Source organism: Anthonomus grandis, chromosome 10, assembly GCF_022605725.1.
Source record: "Anthonomus grandis grandis chromosome 10, icAntGran1.3, whole genome shotgun sequence".
Classification (NCBI taxonomy): domain Eukaryota; kingdom Metazoa; phylum Arthropoda; class Insecta; order Coleoptera; family Curculionidae; genus Anthonomus; species Anthonomus grandis.
Genome location: NC_065555.1, coordinates 19,046,787 through 19,066,912, shown reverse-complemented (window position 1 = coordinate 19,066,912; position 20,126 = coordinate 19,046,787). Strand labels below are relative to the sequence as shown.

The window sequence follows — 20,126 nt, the reverse complement described above, 5'->3', positions numbered from 1 at the left end:
GAATTTTTTAACACCGTGTACATATTTACATTTTAAAAGATTAGTAGGTATTCCCCTATATTAGCAGTGATCTCCAATCCTAACTTTTGCATATGTCATTCTCATAGTTTATAATTGCAATTTGCGTGAGTATTTTTTTAGTAATTTTATCTTAATTTGATGATTTATGGTAACCTGAGAAATGTACAATAAATTTGCGATTAAAAATAACAGAAAATAAATGATAATCCGGACAAAAATTATGCTCTACACTGGTAAATATTAACTGTTTTTTGCAGTTTTATAACCTCTGATTTTTTCTCTAAACGTCTAAGCCTGGGTAATTTGCCTTACTGTCTTACAAATTAAAACATACCTTCATAACCCCCAAAAAAAAAGAAGTAACCAGGCATTTCTCTGGCTAGTGTAGGAACTAATCCTCTAAATAAACCTCGAACGCCCTCATTTCTAGCAATCTCACGAGTCAAGCCTAGAGGGCTTATATACTTAGGTGGCGTAAGTCCTCGACTTACGGCTTGATTGTTGACTTCATGCATCGCTTGAAGTTTGCATTTTATTAATTCTGTAGGGGTTATGGCTACTGAAGAAAAAAATGAAGCTAAAAATCCGGCCCAAGCATTGGCGAGAACAGTCAGGTCTTCTGCTGAATTAGCACCTAAAATAAAATCATTTTAAATTTTAGATATTATTTTAAACCACTATATTTATTATTTCAACACGAGCAAAAAAAGTATCAAAAAGCTTTTTATGAAGAGTCTATGTATACTACTGCAGAAGTGTATGATGAACTAAAAATTAATATTTTTAGATTAATCTCTATAATATAAGCCCAAAAAATTAATATGTTAATTAATATGGAGTTTTGGAAGCAAATAGCAAGCAAGCAATTAGCAAATCGTTAAATATATATATATATATATATATATATATTATATATATATATATATATATATATATATATATATATATATATATATATATATATATATATATATATATATATATATATAGATTCTGGTCCCTTTGTTGTTTACTTGGAATCTACAGAACAGGTTGGCTTCAATATAGGAAAATTCAATAATATTAAAATAGCAAAAGACATATTTAATTTAAATTTAACAGACATTAAAAAAATTAATAATAAAGGACTAAATAGAATATCCATTGAATTTACTAATTTTCAGTCAGCCAACGATTTTTTAAAAATAAAGTTCTTATAAATAAGGGTTACAAAATATTTATCTCATTTAACTTTGTTACATGCAAAGGAATTGTACGACAAATAGATACTGACATATCAGAGGATGAAATTATAAAAAGATGCAGTGCAAATGGAGATATTGAAATTCTTAATGTTAAAAGGTTAAATAGAAAAGTAATTAAGGATAAAACAACATCTTATGAACCCACAGGTTCCGTTTTGTTCACTTTTAAAGGTATCCTTCTCCCAAGATCTATTAATTTATATAGACTGGAAAGACCTGTCACAATATATGTTTCTCCAGTGACCCAATGCTATAGATGTCGACGTTTTGGACACACAAAAAAAAACTGCAAAGGCCGGAAAAGATGTTTTAACTGTGGACTGGAGGAAAATCATTTGGATGATGAAAATGGATATTCATGTACCACACAATGTTTCTTTTGTAAAGAAAACCATAAATCAATTTCAAAAAAATGTCCAGAATATATAAGACAAAAAAATATTAAGGAACTGATGGCTTTTGAAAATTTAACTTTCCATGATGCAAATGAAGCATGCAAAAAATCTTATATCACCAAAGAAGAATTTGTTTACAATCCAAGTGACTTTCCCAACACAATATTAAGAGACAAATCTCAGTACCCCCAAAATTCAACACCTATTACACCCTCCCAAAGAAGAACTCAAAACATGAACAATAGCACTATTAAAAGGGCATACTCTCAAGTTGCTACAGTTAATAACAATAAAAAAAGAATAGTCCAAGTTTGAAGAAAGCTTATTTTTTCCTAACTCTAGACCTAAAAAATCCGATCCTGACCACACTTCTCAAATTCAAATCAATTCACAGTCTTTCTCGTGCTCAAATTCTTCAAGTCCTTCTTAAGTAACTTCTCAAAAGCCTATTAGTGCACAGCATAATTTCAATTTACCTTGTAACATGGAAACATGTATACAATTTGTTATGAATACAACAAATGATGACTATCTTGACACCCTAAAAAAACTCATATTATCCCGTCAAAACCCAGATCTAGAAATGGATCTGGAATTGTCAGACTATTAAATAAATACAATTAACACACACATTTAATACCCCCCACACAGATATTTAAAATTAAAAAATTATACATTAAATTCAATCTTAAAATTATACAGTGGAATATTCGTAGCATTAATTCCAATAGGGATAATTTGATATCATTAATTCATAGGGAATCACCAGATATTTTATTCCTAAATGAGACTTGGCTTAAATCACATTATAATTTTACTCTGCCAACATATAATATAATCAGGGAAGATCGACCAGATGGTTATGGTGGGATTGCAACCTGTATTAAAAAGAATATCATTTATAACAAATTAAAAACCTTCAACTCTGACTCAACCCAATATATTACCATTCAACTAGGTAAACTTTACCTTATAAATATATATGTCAATACTGATAAAAATATTACTACCAACTTATTGGAAGACCTAATACAGGGTGTAAACATAGAACAAACCATTATAATGGGTGATCTTAACTCACACCACCCTTTATGGGATGATTCTCCTGTCAACAAAGGGGGAAAACTAATTGCAGATTTTACCTCAGATAATAATTTGGTGGTAATCAATGATGGCTCATGTACATTGGTACAAAGTCCAAACTCATATACTAGTGCTCTTGATTTAACTATGGTAAGTGGTATATTGGCAGTAAACAGTTGCTGGAAAGTCATACATGACTGTGCTAACAGCAATCACTACCCGACCTGTTTAGAACTAAACCTATCACTAAAATTCAACGCAAGGAAAATTTTTACGGCACCTTTTATGGCCAGAAACCTTGATAAAGCGAACTGGCAACTTTATCATAATATAATACTAGAAATAGATGCAGAAGACCTTAATATGACCTATAATGAATTAATGGATATCATGTATAGAGCGGCTGATATTGCTATTCCTACTAAAAAGTGTGGTGTTTCTAAAAACATTGGCAATTCGTGGTGGGACAAAGAATGTTCTACCTGGATCAAAGAAAGGAAAAATGCAATAAATAACTTTAATAATACCCCTACATTAGAAAATTACCTTACTGCAAAAAATGCATAGCAATTACAAAGAAGAGACTTAAAATTAAGAAAAAAGAAAAATTTAAGCTTTTTTGTCAAACACTCAATAGAGAGTCAAATATTAGTTATGTGTGGAATAAAATTAAAAAATTTTCAAATAATATAAATAATACTTCAAGCAACTATAATATCTCAGATGATCTCAGTGAATCTGGATCCCGATTTTGTTGTCTTGCAACCACGGGATGACAATAGTGTTACTCCATTTTCTTTAAATGAATTTAACAACGCAATAAGAAATAAAAAATTGTCCGCCCCTGGCATGGATGACAAAGCTTACCCAATGTACAAACATCTACCAATAAGAGCAAAATTAACTTTACTAAATATATATAATAAATGTCTGTTTGAGGGACATATTCCAGAGGCATGGAGAAAATATAACATTATTCATATTCTAAAACCAAAGAAAAACCCTATCCTACCGGTAAATTATAGGCCTATAGTACTGTCAATGTGTGGCTGTAAGATCCTTGAAATCATGATTAAATCGATTGGAATGGTTTCTTGAAAACATAAATACTTTCACACATGAACAACTAGGTTTTAGGAGGGGCAAGGGCATATATGATAATATTGCTTATCTCTCAAATTCAGTCCTTGAGGCCTTTGGTCGGTCTGAATCTGTCATTGCAGTATTTTTAGACATTAAATCTGCATTTGATAATGTTAATATATATAAACTGTATAATAAATTAAATCATCTTCAAATTCCTATTGAAATTAACAATCTTATTCATCAAATTATTGTGAATAGACTTCTATACAGCAGAAAGGCTGATGGCACATTCATGGGCCCATATCTAGCTACAAAAGGACTCCCACAGGGTTCTTCTTTGAGCACTATACTTTTTAATTTGTATATCTTGGAGCTATTTCAATTGAACTTAGATTCTGCAAAAATAATTGGATATGCTGCTGACTTGGCTATTTTTGTGAAAGGTTCCAATGTCAGTGTTATGACAAACAAAATAAATGGAGCATTGGAAATGATTAATTGTGTTTTAAAAGATAATGATCTCTCCCTCTCCGTCGAGAAGTGTAAAGCAATTTGGTTCACAAAGGGTAATCGCAAAAATCCTCCTCCACCTATACATATTGGCAATTATCTTATTGATTATAAACCCCATGTTAAATATCTGGGACATATTCTGCAAGAACATCTAAAGTGGAACACTCACATTGACCATATAGCTGATAAGGCTAAAAAAGCACTTAACATTCTGCGCGCTGTCTGTAGGGTTTGGTGGGGATCTGACCCTCTTACCCTGTTAACAATTTTTGGAGCAATGATTCGATCCCACCTGGACTTTGGCTCGATATTTTTAAAACCTGTAAACCAAAAGGGTCTAAATAAATTGAATGTAGTCTTTTTTGAAGGATTGCGAATATGTCTGGGCTGTATGAAATCGACTCCTAAAGCGGCTTTATTAGCGGAAGCGGCAATGGTAAACTTGGAGCAGAGACGAAAAACCTTGGCAAATAAATACATTGCAAGGTTGACCTCAATAACTAATCATCCTATACTAGAGATTTTGCAGAGAATCCGGAGAAAAATGATTACATTGCCAACTTACATTAACTCTGATAACGTTCCATATTTGAGATTCGCCTTACAAAAATTCCTTCCTTACCTAAACAGAATAAGTAAAGATACAAATTATGCATGCTATGGAATTGATTTTGATATCCTGAACAATCCAATTAAAATCTTAGACTTAGGAATGAACAAGAGTGACACTATGTTAAAACAATATTTCCTAACTGCTACAGAAAAATTTAAAAACTCCTATACCTATATATACACGAACGCCTCAAAAAAAGATAAAAGATTAGGCTATGGGATATATATTCCGGACATAGACTATACATTTTCATCTAGACTCCCAGACTCAATAAGTATATGTAAAGCAGAATGTGTGGCTATACACGATGCTGTAAAGGTTGCTATAAATAAGCATCTTCAAATGCTAGGTAATAATCCTTTCAGACTCAAGAAGCGCGATACAAAAAATTAATAAATATGGTCTATAAACCTCAAGCGATTTCTGGTCTATCAAAACCAAGCAGTTAATTTCTCTAGCTAATAAGAACAATTTTGACATAAGAATTGCTTGGATTCCTGGACACTCGGGCATTCCTGGTAATGAGGTGGCGGATTTATTGGCAAGAATAGGTAAAGACCTGAATGTTCCTAAAGATATGAAAGTGGATTCTATGGAAATTTTTAACCTGATCAAGGATGATATGAGTAATCAGTTTAAAGTATACTGGAAAACTTTAGTACATAGTAAGAATTATCAATACTCTAAAATACAAAATACTTTCCCAAAAACCAAATGGTTTTCAAATGTACCTTTCAAAAATCGAAAACATATAACCACAATAATCAGATTACGGACGGGCCATTGTCTGACTAAAGAACATTTATATAAGCTTAAGATTAAAGATAACCCATATTGTGAATGTGGCTCTGTTGAAGACTTAAATCATCTCTTTCTGGAATGTCCTATAAATTACATTCCTTATATTGATCTGTATAAAGAATTTGTTATAAGGAATTTCCCCACCCCCTTAACAATGTATACTGTTTTGTCTGAACCAAATGAGGAGTCAATTGATCTAATTATGTCATTTTTGAATATAAATTGAATTCGGTTATAATAGTTCTGCTCAACAATTCGTGTTTTTGTCTATGTTTTCTTTTCCCGTAGAATCCCAGAACCTGTGATGTCTTATGTTTGTCCAATTTACCTATATTGTGTTTGTCCATACTAATAGACTTAATCACTACAAATGAAGGAGTACCACACAGTACTATAAAGAAAGTCTGAAGTAATTAAGTACAAGTCAGCGGTCCCGATTTGGTCCAGAGCCAGTCAACATCGAGGTCGCTCCAAATTGTGCTGGCAATTGCCTCGTTGCAGTGCCATAAAACAAGCAAGCAAGCAAGCAACTTAGTAACATTAGAAATGAATTTTATGATCGGTTAGGATATTGTTTAGCTGTTAATGGGGGGTTGTTTGAACATTTGATTAATTGATGTTTTTATGTAATTCTCTATTATTTTTAAAAAAGTTATTGTATTTTATTTTATTTTTTTACACTTAGTAAAATATTAAGAGTTCTGTTCTCTCTTTTTTCGGATCTATTTTCGATCTTCTGAGTTAAACATTTACAATTATTTATTGCAATGTCTTTGGACTCGAATTTACTAACAATAGGTTTAATGGTTGAAATGGACCAGATAGGCTTGATGGGAAAATAAACTGAAAATATTTCAGATACTGCTATTGGTTTAATTAAATTCTAAGTAAGATAAAATTATTTTTTTAATAATCGATAATAATATTTGTTATTGGTTTAACTTCATCGTTATATTAAATAAAAGTTTAGATAAAAAAGTAATGTTAACGTGTCTTACTTTGAATGTATGGTTGTGAGATTGATTAAACGAAAAAAAAAAACATTTCTTGTATTCGGCTGTACGTCAGATTTATAACAAATTATTTACTGGTTTTACCTGAACCGAAAATTTGGTAATTTTGCAATTACATTTAATTGAATAATTATTCAAGATTCGCTTATTAAAATTTTTTGAAACTTTGCACGAGGGTTTGTCAGATTGGTCTCTTCCTTAGAACATTGAAAGGCTTGAAAGGCATTGAAAGGCCTTTTAATGTTTTAAGGTCTCTTCAAAAAGTTACCTTACATTTTTTCTGTTAAATGTACAGAGAAGCCAATAATTAACCCCCTTAAAGTTTACAGGATTTCCTATGTTCCGCTCGGCGAGCACCACCCGGTATACCAAGGAATTCAATTCAACATTAAGATTAAAAGGAAAACTAAATAACTTTCTTCCATTTTAAGCCAAACAAATATGTAGGCTTGTTACTTAAACGGCCATTTTTCCAACATTCTATCAAATACATTTACTAGCTTAAGCAATTCTAGCTAAAGCTAATGGGAACAATTTCTTTTCGTATGTAGATTTTTTCAAAACGTTTAATTTTTTTTAAATACCTACTACACTGAACGAAATAGTCAATTTAGAACAAATCTCAAAAGAAAATTTAAATTAATTTTAAATTTTAATGATTTAAAACAATAGATTTTATTAGAATAGTCTAATTTATTAAACCTATTTTTTGATATTTCAAATATTTAGATCGTTTTTTAAATACTTATTATTAGGAATTTCGCACAACCCGGCGAAATCCAAGTTATTTACGGCGCTGGCATTAAAGCGCACCCTTGTAGGAACCCAAATAAACAAACCGAAGTCAGTGAAATTCTAGATGTGCTCGAATAAAGAAGCGAGTGTTCGTGTTGTATCGCAGACTATTTCTATACGTTTTGTAATTTATATCTTATTTTTAAATACAGTTTAATATTGATAAAAGTAGTTTTAATAGCAGTTTTAATATATCAGAATTTTTGGATTCTTACCAAAAAGAAAAACACTGTGTGCGTGTAATTACTAGTCAAGTGCCCTTGTATAAAATACTTGTTTGTGATTTGTGCTGTGCTTGTGATGTCCGGTAGTCCGGTGAGTACCCATAAGTCTTATGACTCATCATTTTAGTGTGATTAAACACGAATATTACCCTTTACAATTTTTTTTGTCGTATTTACTGTCGTAAAACATAATGAATAGTGAACTATGTACTGCCGGGCGACGATCTCGTTCGCGACGTCGTAAGCGTTCAAGGAGCCAAAGTTCGGATAATAATTTTGGGCAAAGACTAACAATATTAGAGAGATTGGTTCAAAATAATTCCCATAACGAAAATGTATCCGGGCAAGATAGCCCTGCGTCTACCATGGAACCGGTAGCATCGACCTATAGATCATTTACACCTCCAGTATCACTGATTCCTAATATTCCTCAATCGACGCTAATGACACAATCCCCACAAGAAAGGGTACATCCCCGGTCGAATAGAACACGATATAATATTGGTCAACAAGAATTAGTGCCAGAATTTAGCGGTACTACAAGCGGGATGACAGTTGATAAGTGGATCGATAAAATAAATGCCATTGCGAATTTATATTCATGGGATGACCATGCAAAGATATTTTTAGAAACCTTTTCTACTTGGTATGAGTGGGAAAATAAATTAAAAGCTGCTTTTCCGACAAATAAAGGTACTGCTACAAAACTAAAGGAGTTTGTTAATGTAGAGCGCGATTCTAACCAGGATTTAGTTTAATTCTTTGACGAAAAATTACAAGTTGGTAAACATTGCAATTTGCCTGATGAGGTAATAACAGACGTTATTATTTCAACAATTAATAATAATTTAATAAAAGCCGCCGCTTACGCTGCAAAATGTACTACTACCGAAAGTTTTTTGCAATTCCTAACACAAACAAACTACGTCGTCTCTCGCGGCGACGAGTCAAAATCAAAACATCAACAGAATTCCAAGAGATACGAGAGTAAAAATTATTTTAAGCGCACAAGGACTACTGAATGTTTCAAATGCGGTAAACAGAGACATCATGCTTCTGCCTGTGTTGGCAAGAAAAATATGACATGTAGCTTTCGTAAAAAACAAGGTCACAATCGAGAAATGTGTTTTAAGCTAAAATTGAGAGGCGAAAATTGCCAGACGAAAAAAATAAATGTGATTACGCGGGATAATCGAAATTTTCACGTTCCAGCAAAAATAAATAATGTGGTCGTACCCGCTTGTATAGATTTTGGTACCGCATGTAATCTGATAACGTTTAAAAAGGCGACAGACTTAAGGTTGCCAGTTAATAAAAAGGAAAATGTGACCATTCAGGGCTATGACGGAGCACTTGTAAAAACAATTAGGCGTGCAATCGTAAACTTATCAGTGGATGAAGTAACACGCGAGGTTCCGGTTGAGGTTGTAGATAACAAATACCAGACATATAATTTGTTGATCGGACGGCCTTTTACTGAAGCAGCCAATATATGCGTTGTCAAGACAGCTGACGAATTGAAGTTTTATGACGAACACCAAGTGGAAAGAAATATTTTACCCTATGATGTAGCTGAGTCGAATAACAAGACGACTGTTTATATTGAAAGTGAAACAGCAATTGTACCAATTCTGATTAACCAAATTGTGGTTACATCAGAAATTATGAATGGAGCCTTAATTCCCAATTTTTCAGAACAAAATCGTTATGATAATTCTTTAATAGTTTCAGAATAATTTAGGTGTGATGACCATATTAAATATTAGCCTTATAAAAACGGTAATAAAAGGAAAAAAATGCGTGCAATCAACAGTCTAGCAGTGATACTACAGACTCAATATTATTGTCTAGTACTAAAAAGGGACATGATTTAAATAAGTTGTTGGAGAAATACAAATATTGTTTTGCTGGAAACAATTCAGAGTTGGGCAATACATCTGTTAAAATGACGAGTAGGTTAACCAGTAGTGTACCAGTCTGTTGTAGACCGTACCGTCTTTCGTATCACGAACGTGATCTAGTTCGAAAAATTGTAGCTGATCTTCTGGCTAATGATATTATTGAACCAACAGTATCCGAATACGCCAACCCAATTTTACTTGTGAAGAAATCGGGCGACGTGCACATGTGCGTTGACTATCGAAAATTGAATTCCGTAACGGAGAGAGATACCCTTTACCCAGGATCGAAGACCAATTAGAACGCTTGACTGCTAACGATTGCCTTATTACACTAGATATGGCTTTAGGATACCACCAGTTGCGTGTAGAGAAAGAGAGTAGGAAGTATACTGCGTTTGTGACCCCCGATAGACACTATCAATATAAGAGAGTACCTTTTGGACTGACCAACGCTCCCTCCGTATTTCAAAGGGCTGTAAATGATATTTTAGGACCACTAAGATTCACATATGCTCTAGCATATTTAGACGATGTTTTAATAATATCAAAGGGAGTTCAACAAGGATTGGAACGCCTCAAGACAGTTTTGAAACTGTTTAGAAAAGCGCGCCTAACGCTAAATAAAAAAAAATGCTCATTTCTACAGCCGACGGTGGAATACCTAGGATCTGTTATAGGTAAAGGTGAAATTAAACCATCCCCGCAAAAGGTAGAGGCACTCTTGCAGTTTCCGCCGCTTAGAAATGTACATGACGTTAGACAGTTTCTAGGATTAACGTCATATTTTTGCAAATACATCAAGAAATTTGCAAATAAAGCCAAACCTTTAACCATGCTAACTAGGTCATCAACACCTTGGATTTGGGAGAAAGAACAAGAAAACGCATACTGCCGACTAAAAAAAGAGTTAAGTCAGAATCCCGTTTTGGCGCTTTATAATCCAGACTTGGAGACACACGTGGACACAGATGCTAATAAAAATGGTTTGGGAGCTATTTTGCTACAAAAACAAAAGGATGGAAATATGAAACCAGTAGTTTATATGAGCCAGCAGACATCTAAAACTGAAATGTCATATCACAGTTATGAGCTGGAAACTACGGCTGTTGTGGTTGCTTGATAGAAAATTTCGAAACGTCCTATACGGGCGCAAGTTTATAGTTATTACTGACTGCAATGCGTTAAGGTTGACTTTGTTGAAAAAAGATTTGACACCAAGGATTTGAAGATGGTGGCTGGAATTGCAGGACTATGACTTTGAAGTAGTTTATAGACCTGGAACTCAGATGAGTCATGTGGATGCTTTGAGTAGGAAACTAGTGGTAGTCAACTTAGTACAAGATGCAGATTGGATATATTGTGCTCAACTTGAAGATCAACAGTGTGATTTACTGAGGCGACAAATTCCTGAAGGCACGGCCGACAATTCCTATAAACTAATTGACAACAAAGTTTGCAAACAGGTCAATAATGTTCTTAAGATTGTTGTTCCAAAGGATGCTCGTTGGAGGTTAATAAAGCAATATCACGATGATAATGAACATACTGGTCCCATTACCCAAAAATATTGGTTTTTACATTTAAAGCAGTTCGTGACCAAATATGTTAACTCATGTATAGAGTGTCAATACGTGAAGACTCCGAAAGGAAAACGAAGAGGGTATTTATATCCGATAACGAAAATTGAAAACCTTTCCATACCTTACATCTGGACCACTTAGGGCCATTTTGTAAAAGTCAAAATAATAAATAAAATCAAAATAAAACTATTTATTAGTTGTGGTTGACGCATTTACCAAATTTACTTGGTTGGAAGCCGTGAGGGATACCAGCACAAGACCTGTCATCGACTGTTTAAAGCTTCTAATCAAATTTTGTGGACATCCCACGCGCATAATTACGGATCGAGGCAGAGGCTTCACAAGTAAGGAAATGAACGAGTTCTGCAAACTTGAAAATATTAAGCATGTGCTTAACGCTATCGCAAGTCCCAGAAGCAATGGTCAAGTGGAAAGATTTAACCAAACCTTTCTAAATGCCCTTATGACAATGGTCGGTGATGATCACAGTTCTTGGGAAACAAAAATTGTCGAGGTACAGCGTGGCATTAATATGTGTTTGAATTCAAGTACCGGAAAATCTACAGCCGAACTTTTGTACGGGTTTCGACCGCGGCTCAAATACGACATAGAATTAACAGATATCACAGTAAGCACGAATAGACTAGAAACTTTACATAATAATCGGGTTAAGGCTTTGGGTAATATCGTTAAAACCGCGAGTGCTATGAAGAAACGCTATGACAAGAATCGATTGGGAGCACGCACGTTTAAAGAGGGCGACATAGTTCTCATAAGAATAACACCGATAATCAAGGGACTGAGTAGCGGCAAACTGGTTCAACGATACATTGGTCCTGTACAAGTGACAGCAGTTCTGCCCAATGATTGCTATCACGTGCAATCGACGTCCAAGAATCGTAGGCGATTCCGAGGTGTGGTAGCGAGTGGTAGAAATAATTTCTTAGTGATTTTTATTATAACATACTCCAAAATATTTGGAAAGAAATCTAGATGTTCCCATATCTATCTCTAGGTTTCCCAGAAGGGCTCATTTTAAACAATTGGAAGAATGTAAAAATTGTGAATGTTTGAAAAAAAAAACAAAAGTTACCTATGTTGCTCTACGGATTTAAATAATGTGAAGAAAATTAAATGACGAATGGGAAGAAAACAAACGAGTTTTTGGTTTTCTTCCTAAACATTCGGAAATTTAAAAAAAAACTTTATTTGAATCAGCACCACATTCGGAAACTTTGGCATAATTGAACTAAGCCTCTACCTTTTACGGTTTCAAAGATCCCCATGGTAACCTTTAAATCTGGGACACTACTGTAGACTAAGAAAACTTCATCAACCCCTCGGGGGCGACATTCACCCTTATTTTTTAATGGGAAGAACTGTGTTGTGATACATCTTTTGAAAGAGCATTCAATTTTCTTTACAAAAGCGCTTTGTTTTTTAAATTTGAGCTGCGGGTTCCAGAGAGATCTAATTTAATTTTATTGATTAGTACTTACGCATTATCTTATTAAATGTTGAAAATGTCTGCCGCTTACCTCCATACAATAGTACAGTAAGTGTTCAAAGTGTTCCCGGACATTGTAAAGAATATCGGGTGTAATTTGTTGGCCTTCATGAATGATGCGATTTCGTAAATTTTCTAACGATTCAGGTTGGGTGGCATAAATTTTCAATTTCAGATGTCCCCACAAAAAGAAATCAAGAAGAGATAAATCAGGTGATCTCACGGGTCATTCGATAGCACCCCTTCTCCCAAATTAACTACCAGGAAACGTTTTACCCAGAAACTGCCGTACTGGTAATGCATAATGGGAAATGTATTAATTAGTGCATCTTGCTGAAATATCGCATTTTCTTCATGGTAGCGTTGGTCGTTTTCCATAATTTCAATAAATAATGGGTTAACGGCATTCTCCAAAAGGTCTACGTACGTATCTCTAATTAAATTTCCCGGTAAGAAAAATGGTCCAATTATGTGATCACCAAAAATACCAACTCAAACGTTTAATTTTTGAGGGTGTTGAGTATGAACCTCATGGTAGATCCTGGGATTCGTGTCGGGCCAGTAGCGACAAGTATGACGATTGACAGTGCCATTAAGAAGAAATGAATATTCGTCTGAGAAGCAAACATTTAAAAGATAGTTATTATTTGAAATTAGTTCGGAAATTATTTCACAAAACTGTAAAAGGCGGTCGTTATCATCTTCATTTAATTCTTAAAGAAGTTGAATTTTATATGGGTGCCATTTATTATATTTTAGAATTCTCTGTACAGTGGTTCGCGAGACTCTCGTTACATGAGAAAGTTTTCTGGTACTTAATGTACTGTTCAAATTAACTTCACATCCTTGTTGGTTTACTTAGATATATTATATTCTGTAAACTTTGCCATAACCTCTTTCCAGCTTTCGTCCCCCACTGGCTTTGAAATATTTGATCTTTAAAAGTAGACCATTTCTTTTCTTAGATAGAAAAAAATTAGCAAATAATTTTTTTGCTCGTTTTTACGCGAGGAACTAATAATTAATAGCTAATGGTCACTTAGGCCATTTTGAAGTATAAATATCGTCGAAATTAAAACGTTCTATAATTGTTTCATACAAAAATATGATCCTGATGAAAATATGAGACACTGGGTTGATGTCACTCGGGTTATGGCGAGCCAAATCTATCAATATGCAAGAGGGAAACATATTAATTAACCTCTTCAATATTAATATCAATATATAGATATCAATATTAATATCTCCAATATCTTCGTTATTGGAGATATTAATATTGATATCATTAACCAAGAACTCAACTTTTTTTATATGTATTTGAATGATAAATACCCAAATCATCAAGAAATCATTCCTTAGGGTCTATAACCACAAATAAGTTCATAGGAAATTCCACAAATGTCAAAATTAATTTGACACATGGTAACTTTTGATATATTAAAATTTCGGTTTTTGCCTTACAGGTTTTATACAGGCTGTGGCGGAAAATGTGGGATATTTTCCACGTTTTCCGGATTAAGGTAGAAATTAAAAAAATTATGTGGAACTTTCCTATAAAAAAAATTCCTATAGACCCTCCCTTCAAAGATACCCCATAAGACGCGGCCCTTAAGTCCCTTAAAGACGCGGCTGGAAATCGGTTTTTGTTAAATAACTTTTGAAGTACTTGGTACAATTTAAAAGAAATTTGATGTGATCGACACTGCTAAGACTCGGAGTCCTTAAAACACATTTACCTCGTCTATTTTCCCAGGGGCGGACTAGGTTGTGTATAATAATGGTTACATTTTTAGCACCCTGTATGATAAAAACTCTGAAATAAATATGGATAGCTTGAACCTTAAACTAAACAAAAGGTACTTTTCTTCATTCGAGTCACTGTTTTTTTTTATATGTTTTTTTTGAGCGATGCGACAGTTATTCAAACAACAGAAAGGTTTTATTTTAAGTTGTTTAATCTGAAAAAGTACATGTTTTTAAAAACGCAGTGTGGTGCTAATAAGGCACGTTAACGAAATTGTTAACGAAATTTAAACTTAAGTTTTTCTTGAAACGAAAAAACAACCTGAAAAATGAATGTAATAAATAAAAGCTAATAATTCGAAACAATTACTACAAAATTCATAAGTAAATGTAGTAATAATAATAGTCCTACAGAAATTGAGATAACAAAATAATACAGTTTACCAGTTTTCCATTGGCTTCAATGCAAGCTTGGGCGCGACTAATCCAATTTCTGTGTGGAATTGGCAGTCTGTCGCGAGGAATTGCACCGGCAACGCCGCCGAGAACTAGTATACAAGATTAGTGGGTAAGTAAATGAAAAGTAAAGATTTCTAAGTATAATAAACTTATACCATGCCAGGATCTATAAAGACGGATCTGGGATTACCAAAAGGGAAGGAAAGTAATACTACCATACGTCCACAGGGGCACAGCACCCAGTACAAAAATATTTTAATACAAAATATCTAAGTAATTATATACACTCATAATTACAGGTTTAGGACATTGCACAGAATCTGTAAGGGCGGATCTATTTATTTCTTTTAGAAATACGAAGAACGGAAAAAGAATAGTATATGGGGTACTATTTTAGGGGCACAGGGTAAGCACAGGGTACAAACAGTGCACATATATTATATAAGATAATATTTAAATATAGGTATGTAGGTTTTTATGTCGTTGTCTAGGGGTTGGAGGAACGTTAAATGAAAGTCCGGTTATTGAATTAAACAAAACGATATTTAATAAAATAAAAGAGATAAATAAAGAAACGCACTTAAATAACAGTTAAATCCAAACCAGATAAACCAAGACGCGCAAAACACTTTTGGCGACACTACTAAACAAAACTCTGCACGCTTTTCTATAACGGGTATAACACACCTTATCACCTCGTTGCGAGGCCACACGTTGGCGTTATAACAGAGGATTTAACCGCCCCTCGGATTAACTCCTCACAAAACAGAAAAGTGAGTTTAAGTATATTTATTCTTCGCCTATGAGAACAAATAAAAGCAATTGGACGTGAGTTAAAGCGCACCTCGCTAAAAACCCGAAACTAGATAAAGGATCTCTTGTACCCAATATCTCACCCAAAAGCCCACTTAACACTGAAAATGAAACCTGCTGCATAACCAGAAACAAACCACCAGTCGCAGACCGTTAGTCAAAACAATAAAATCTTTCATAAGTAAATCTCGTAGTGTCAACATCAAGTCGCCGCCGCCTTCAGTAAATGTACCGCGCAAGGTTTATTGGAAAAATAATTTAGATAAGAACATAAACTTATTTAATACCCAAGACCCGTTAAAGGAATGCTAAAATAATATAATCCCACATATAATATACAAAAAGCAAAACATAAATATCAGTTATGCTTGCGTTCGGAGGACCTTTAACGAAAAAAATGCAGTGTAAACATTTTTGTGGTTGTTTCTGTGGTTGATTCTGTGATTCTTTGTTTTTTTTTTTGGTTTATAACGTTTATTCTAGTGTAATTTACTTAGGCTTTCACGATTTGGTTGATAAGCCAGTTCATATTATTCTCATGTTTCTGCCTTTTATTATCTCTTACTTCAAACAACGTTCACTTTATGTTATAACACTGTAGAAATTTAGGATTGAAAAAGTAATAAAAACAAAATTATTTTATTATTTTATACACATCTAGAATTTCCATTCAGGTCCGTAATTACAATGGCCGACTCAGGGATCAAGCCCTTCCTGTGTGAAAATTTAGACAAAGCGTTAATTAGGGTAGAATGGGGAAAATAGCTGAGATCTTTGGAATTATATTTAGCAGCTAAAGACATTGATGACTATGTAAAGAAACGAAATAAGTTACTTCATCTCGGAGGAACCCAATTACAAGAGGTACCTACAACATACCAGGGGCAATCGAAACATACGATGAAAACCAAAAAAAATTACATCTATGCAATAGTTGTCGAAAAATTAACAAATTACGACACTTTAAGCCCACTTTAAGCCCGAGAACGGTGAGTGTTTTAACAGATTCCTCCTCAAAATACGTCAGCAGGCTGTAAAATGCTCATTTGGGGATTCGGCCAAAGAAGCAGCAGATATCAACATAAAAGATAAAATAATCGATCATTGGGCTCCATTAGAACTTAAAAAGAAATTACTGGAAAAAGAATACTCGTTAGATGAAGTTGTGAACATGTGTCAAGTACAGGAACAAATCGCGAACCAATCAAAAGAAATTCATATGAGTATAGGAGCACCAAGTACGTCGAGTTATTCTTCTTCCATAAATAAATTAGCATTGCAGTACAGAAAACAGTCCAATAAATGTACAAGATGTGGAAGAACGGGCCATCCAAGCTATGGTAAAACTTGTCCAGCTATAGAAATAATATGTAATAATTGTGGAATTAAGGGACACTTTGCAAATTGTTGCAGAACAAACGTAGAGAAATGCGTAAAACAAAACTATACAAGCACAAAACGCAAGCGTGTTAACTTCGTTGAGGCTAGTATGGAAGACACTTCAAATAATGAAGATAACATTCAAAATTTTGAATGTTTTAGAATTGAACAGGCTCCAACCATAGTACGTGACGATTTAATTGAATATAAACTCGGCGATGTAAACATCACCCTTTTAATCGACTCGGGTTCTAGAGCCAATATTATTAATGGCAGTGACTAGAAAAATCTAAATTAAAAAAATGCCACAATTTGGGATATTGATAACTAGATCGGCCATATCTTGAAACCCTATTCTACAGGTATTCCAATTAAAGTTAAAAACAAGTTTAAGTTCACGATCGGCTTAACAAATTCTTCGGAAATAATACGCTCATTTTATGTCGTCGATCAAGGGGAACTTTCTCTTCTGAGAAAAGAAGCAGCAATCAAGCTTGGATTTTAAAAACTCGGAATGAGCATCACCCAAATTACTGAGATAAAAATATTTCCGAAAATAAGTAAAGTAATTGTTAACTTAGATCCTTTCATAAGACCAGTTTGCCAATGTTTATTGTACATAAACCAACTGCAGACATCAGAGTCTGCATCGACATGCGACGTGCAAACGAAGCTATAATGAGGGAAAACTACCATTTTCCAACTTTCGACTCAGTTATGGCGTTAGTTAAGTTAAGAGGCGCTTAATATTTTTCCAGGCTGGACCTTATAAATGCATATCACCTACTGGAACTTGATGTGGAAAGTCGACATAAAACAACTTTTTTTCGCACAAGGGTATGTTTAGGTACAGCAGATTGATGTTCGGGGTGAACTGGGCTCCTGAGATTTTTCAAAGGATTTTTGAAGGTATTCTGTCTCCATGTAAAAATTGTTTAAAATATCTACACCACGTAATCATATTTGGTAAGACATAAGACACAAGACGAACACAATGAATGTCTTTAAAAAATCCTAAATGTTTTTAAGGAACACACCGTCACTCTCAACTCTGAAAAATGTTTATTTAAGACCCAAGAATTAGAGTCTTTAGGTCACCATTTATCAAATAAAGTAATTAAGGCTAACGAAAAGAAAATCAACACAATAATTAAATTCCGATCAACGTCTACTAAAGAAGAGGTAAGAAGTTTTGTAGGTCTTGTTACCTATTTAGGTAAATTTATACCAGATTTGAGGAGTTTTACAGATCCGTTAAGGCAACTTATTAAGAAGAATGTTACATTTTGCTAAACCAGTTCTCAAGAGAATTTTGAAATACTTAAAAGGGCCTTAACCAAACCACCTATTCTATCTTATTTTAATCCCGACTATAGAACAAGGTTAATTGCCGATTCCAGCCCGGTAGCATTAGATGCCGTACTGTTACAATTTGAAAATGAAGTACCAAGAGTTATATCATTGCTAGCAAGAGTCTTCCAGATGTAGAAAGACGTTACTCACAAACTGTATGGTAGTGGAGCGGTTTTATTACTACCTGACTGGGCTGGAGTTCGAATTCGTGACAGATCACAAACCGCTGGAAGCAATTTTCCCGCACGCATCGAAAGACGGGTCCTCAGACTACAAGCGTTTAAATTTAATATTATTTACCAGCCGGGAAAATAAAATATTGCTGATTCAGTGTCATGCCTTTGCAAATTAAAAGATCTTCATTCGACAAGGAAAAGCAGTATCATGTTCACTCAATTATTGAATAAAATACCCCAAATGCAAATGTCAATTTCTCTGATAATAGAATATAGCAAACAGGATCTACATATCTCGGATACAGTTAAGAAAACTGACGAGAATAGTTTGGAAAATTCAGACAAAAATATATTTTATCCTTTTCGTTAGGAGTTAGAAACTTTTGGTCCAGTTGTTCTGCGCGGAAATCGCATCATTATTCCCGATGTCTTATGATAACATACTCTGGAATTGGCACATAAAGGTCATCCCGGAAAAACAGTGACGAAGCGTCGACTCAGAGCCAAGGTATAGTGGCCTTTGATTGATAGGCAAGTCGAAGCAATTGTGAAGATATGCCGAGACTGCATCTTCTTCATCACCACACATGAACTCATTTCCCGAGAGGCCCTAGCTATTTTTGGCAATAGATCTGCTGGGTCCACTTCCAAACCGTGATAAAATTCTAGTACTTATAGATGATTATTGCAGGTACCAAGAAATTACATTCTTGCAGTCCAGAACATCGCTTGTGATAATCAAACACACGTCTCAGAAATATTCTCGAGATTTGGAATTTCGGAATCTATACGAGCTGACAACGGTCCTCAGTTTGGAAGCCAAGAATTTAAAAACTGCTGTGGAACCAATAATATTAATCTTATCCCTACTCCTCCATATTGGTCACAACCAAATGATCAGGTGGAAAATATGAACAGGTCAATAGTGAAACGTCTTCAAATATGTCACTCCAACGGCTTAGGCTATAAGAATGAGTTAAATAAATTCATACTAATGTATAACGTTACCCCTCACGGTACAACAGGTAAATCTCCCTCATAGCTAATATTTAACCGAATGATTCGGGACAAAATTCCATTAATAAAGGACCTAGAATTGGAAACAGGAGATCAAGAAGCAGGAGATATGGACATAATCAACAAACAAAAAGGGAAAGAGAAAGAAGACAGAACTCGAGGAGCTAAAGACGAGGATACTCGACCAGAAGATTTAGTATTTGTGAGGAACACAAATATGGCACATGAATTAACAACCAGATTTAATAAAGATGAATACGAAGTCGTGGAAATAAAAGGCCATGAAGATGACTTTTATTCCTTTATTTATTTTTTTTTGGTAATTTTTTTTTATTCCTTTTTTCTGACCTTGCTACGAAACGCCATATATCCCACTTAAAAAAGATTCCACGCCAGAATAGGAATGCAC

The 20,126-nt window shown here is 34.1% G+C and overlaps 1 protein-coding gene across 2 annotated transcripts in view; it reads right to left on the bottom strand.

Moving 5' to 3' along the window:
* Positions 1-20,126, bottom strand: part of LOC126741713 (mitochondrial ornithine transporter 1) — a 75,139-nt gene that overhangs the window by 34,969 nt on the left and 20,044 nt on the right. For both annotated transcript variants that reach the window (XM_050448256.1, XM_050448255.1), the window contains one exon: positions 356-655. In XM_050448256.1, coding sequence (XP_050304213.1) covers positions 356-655 — 300 coding nt within the window. The remainder of the gene's footprint in view (positions 1-355; positions 656-20,126) is intronic.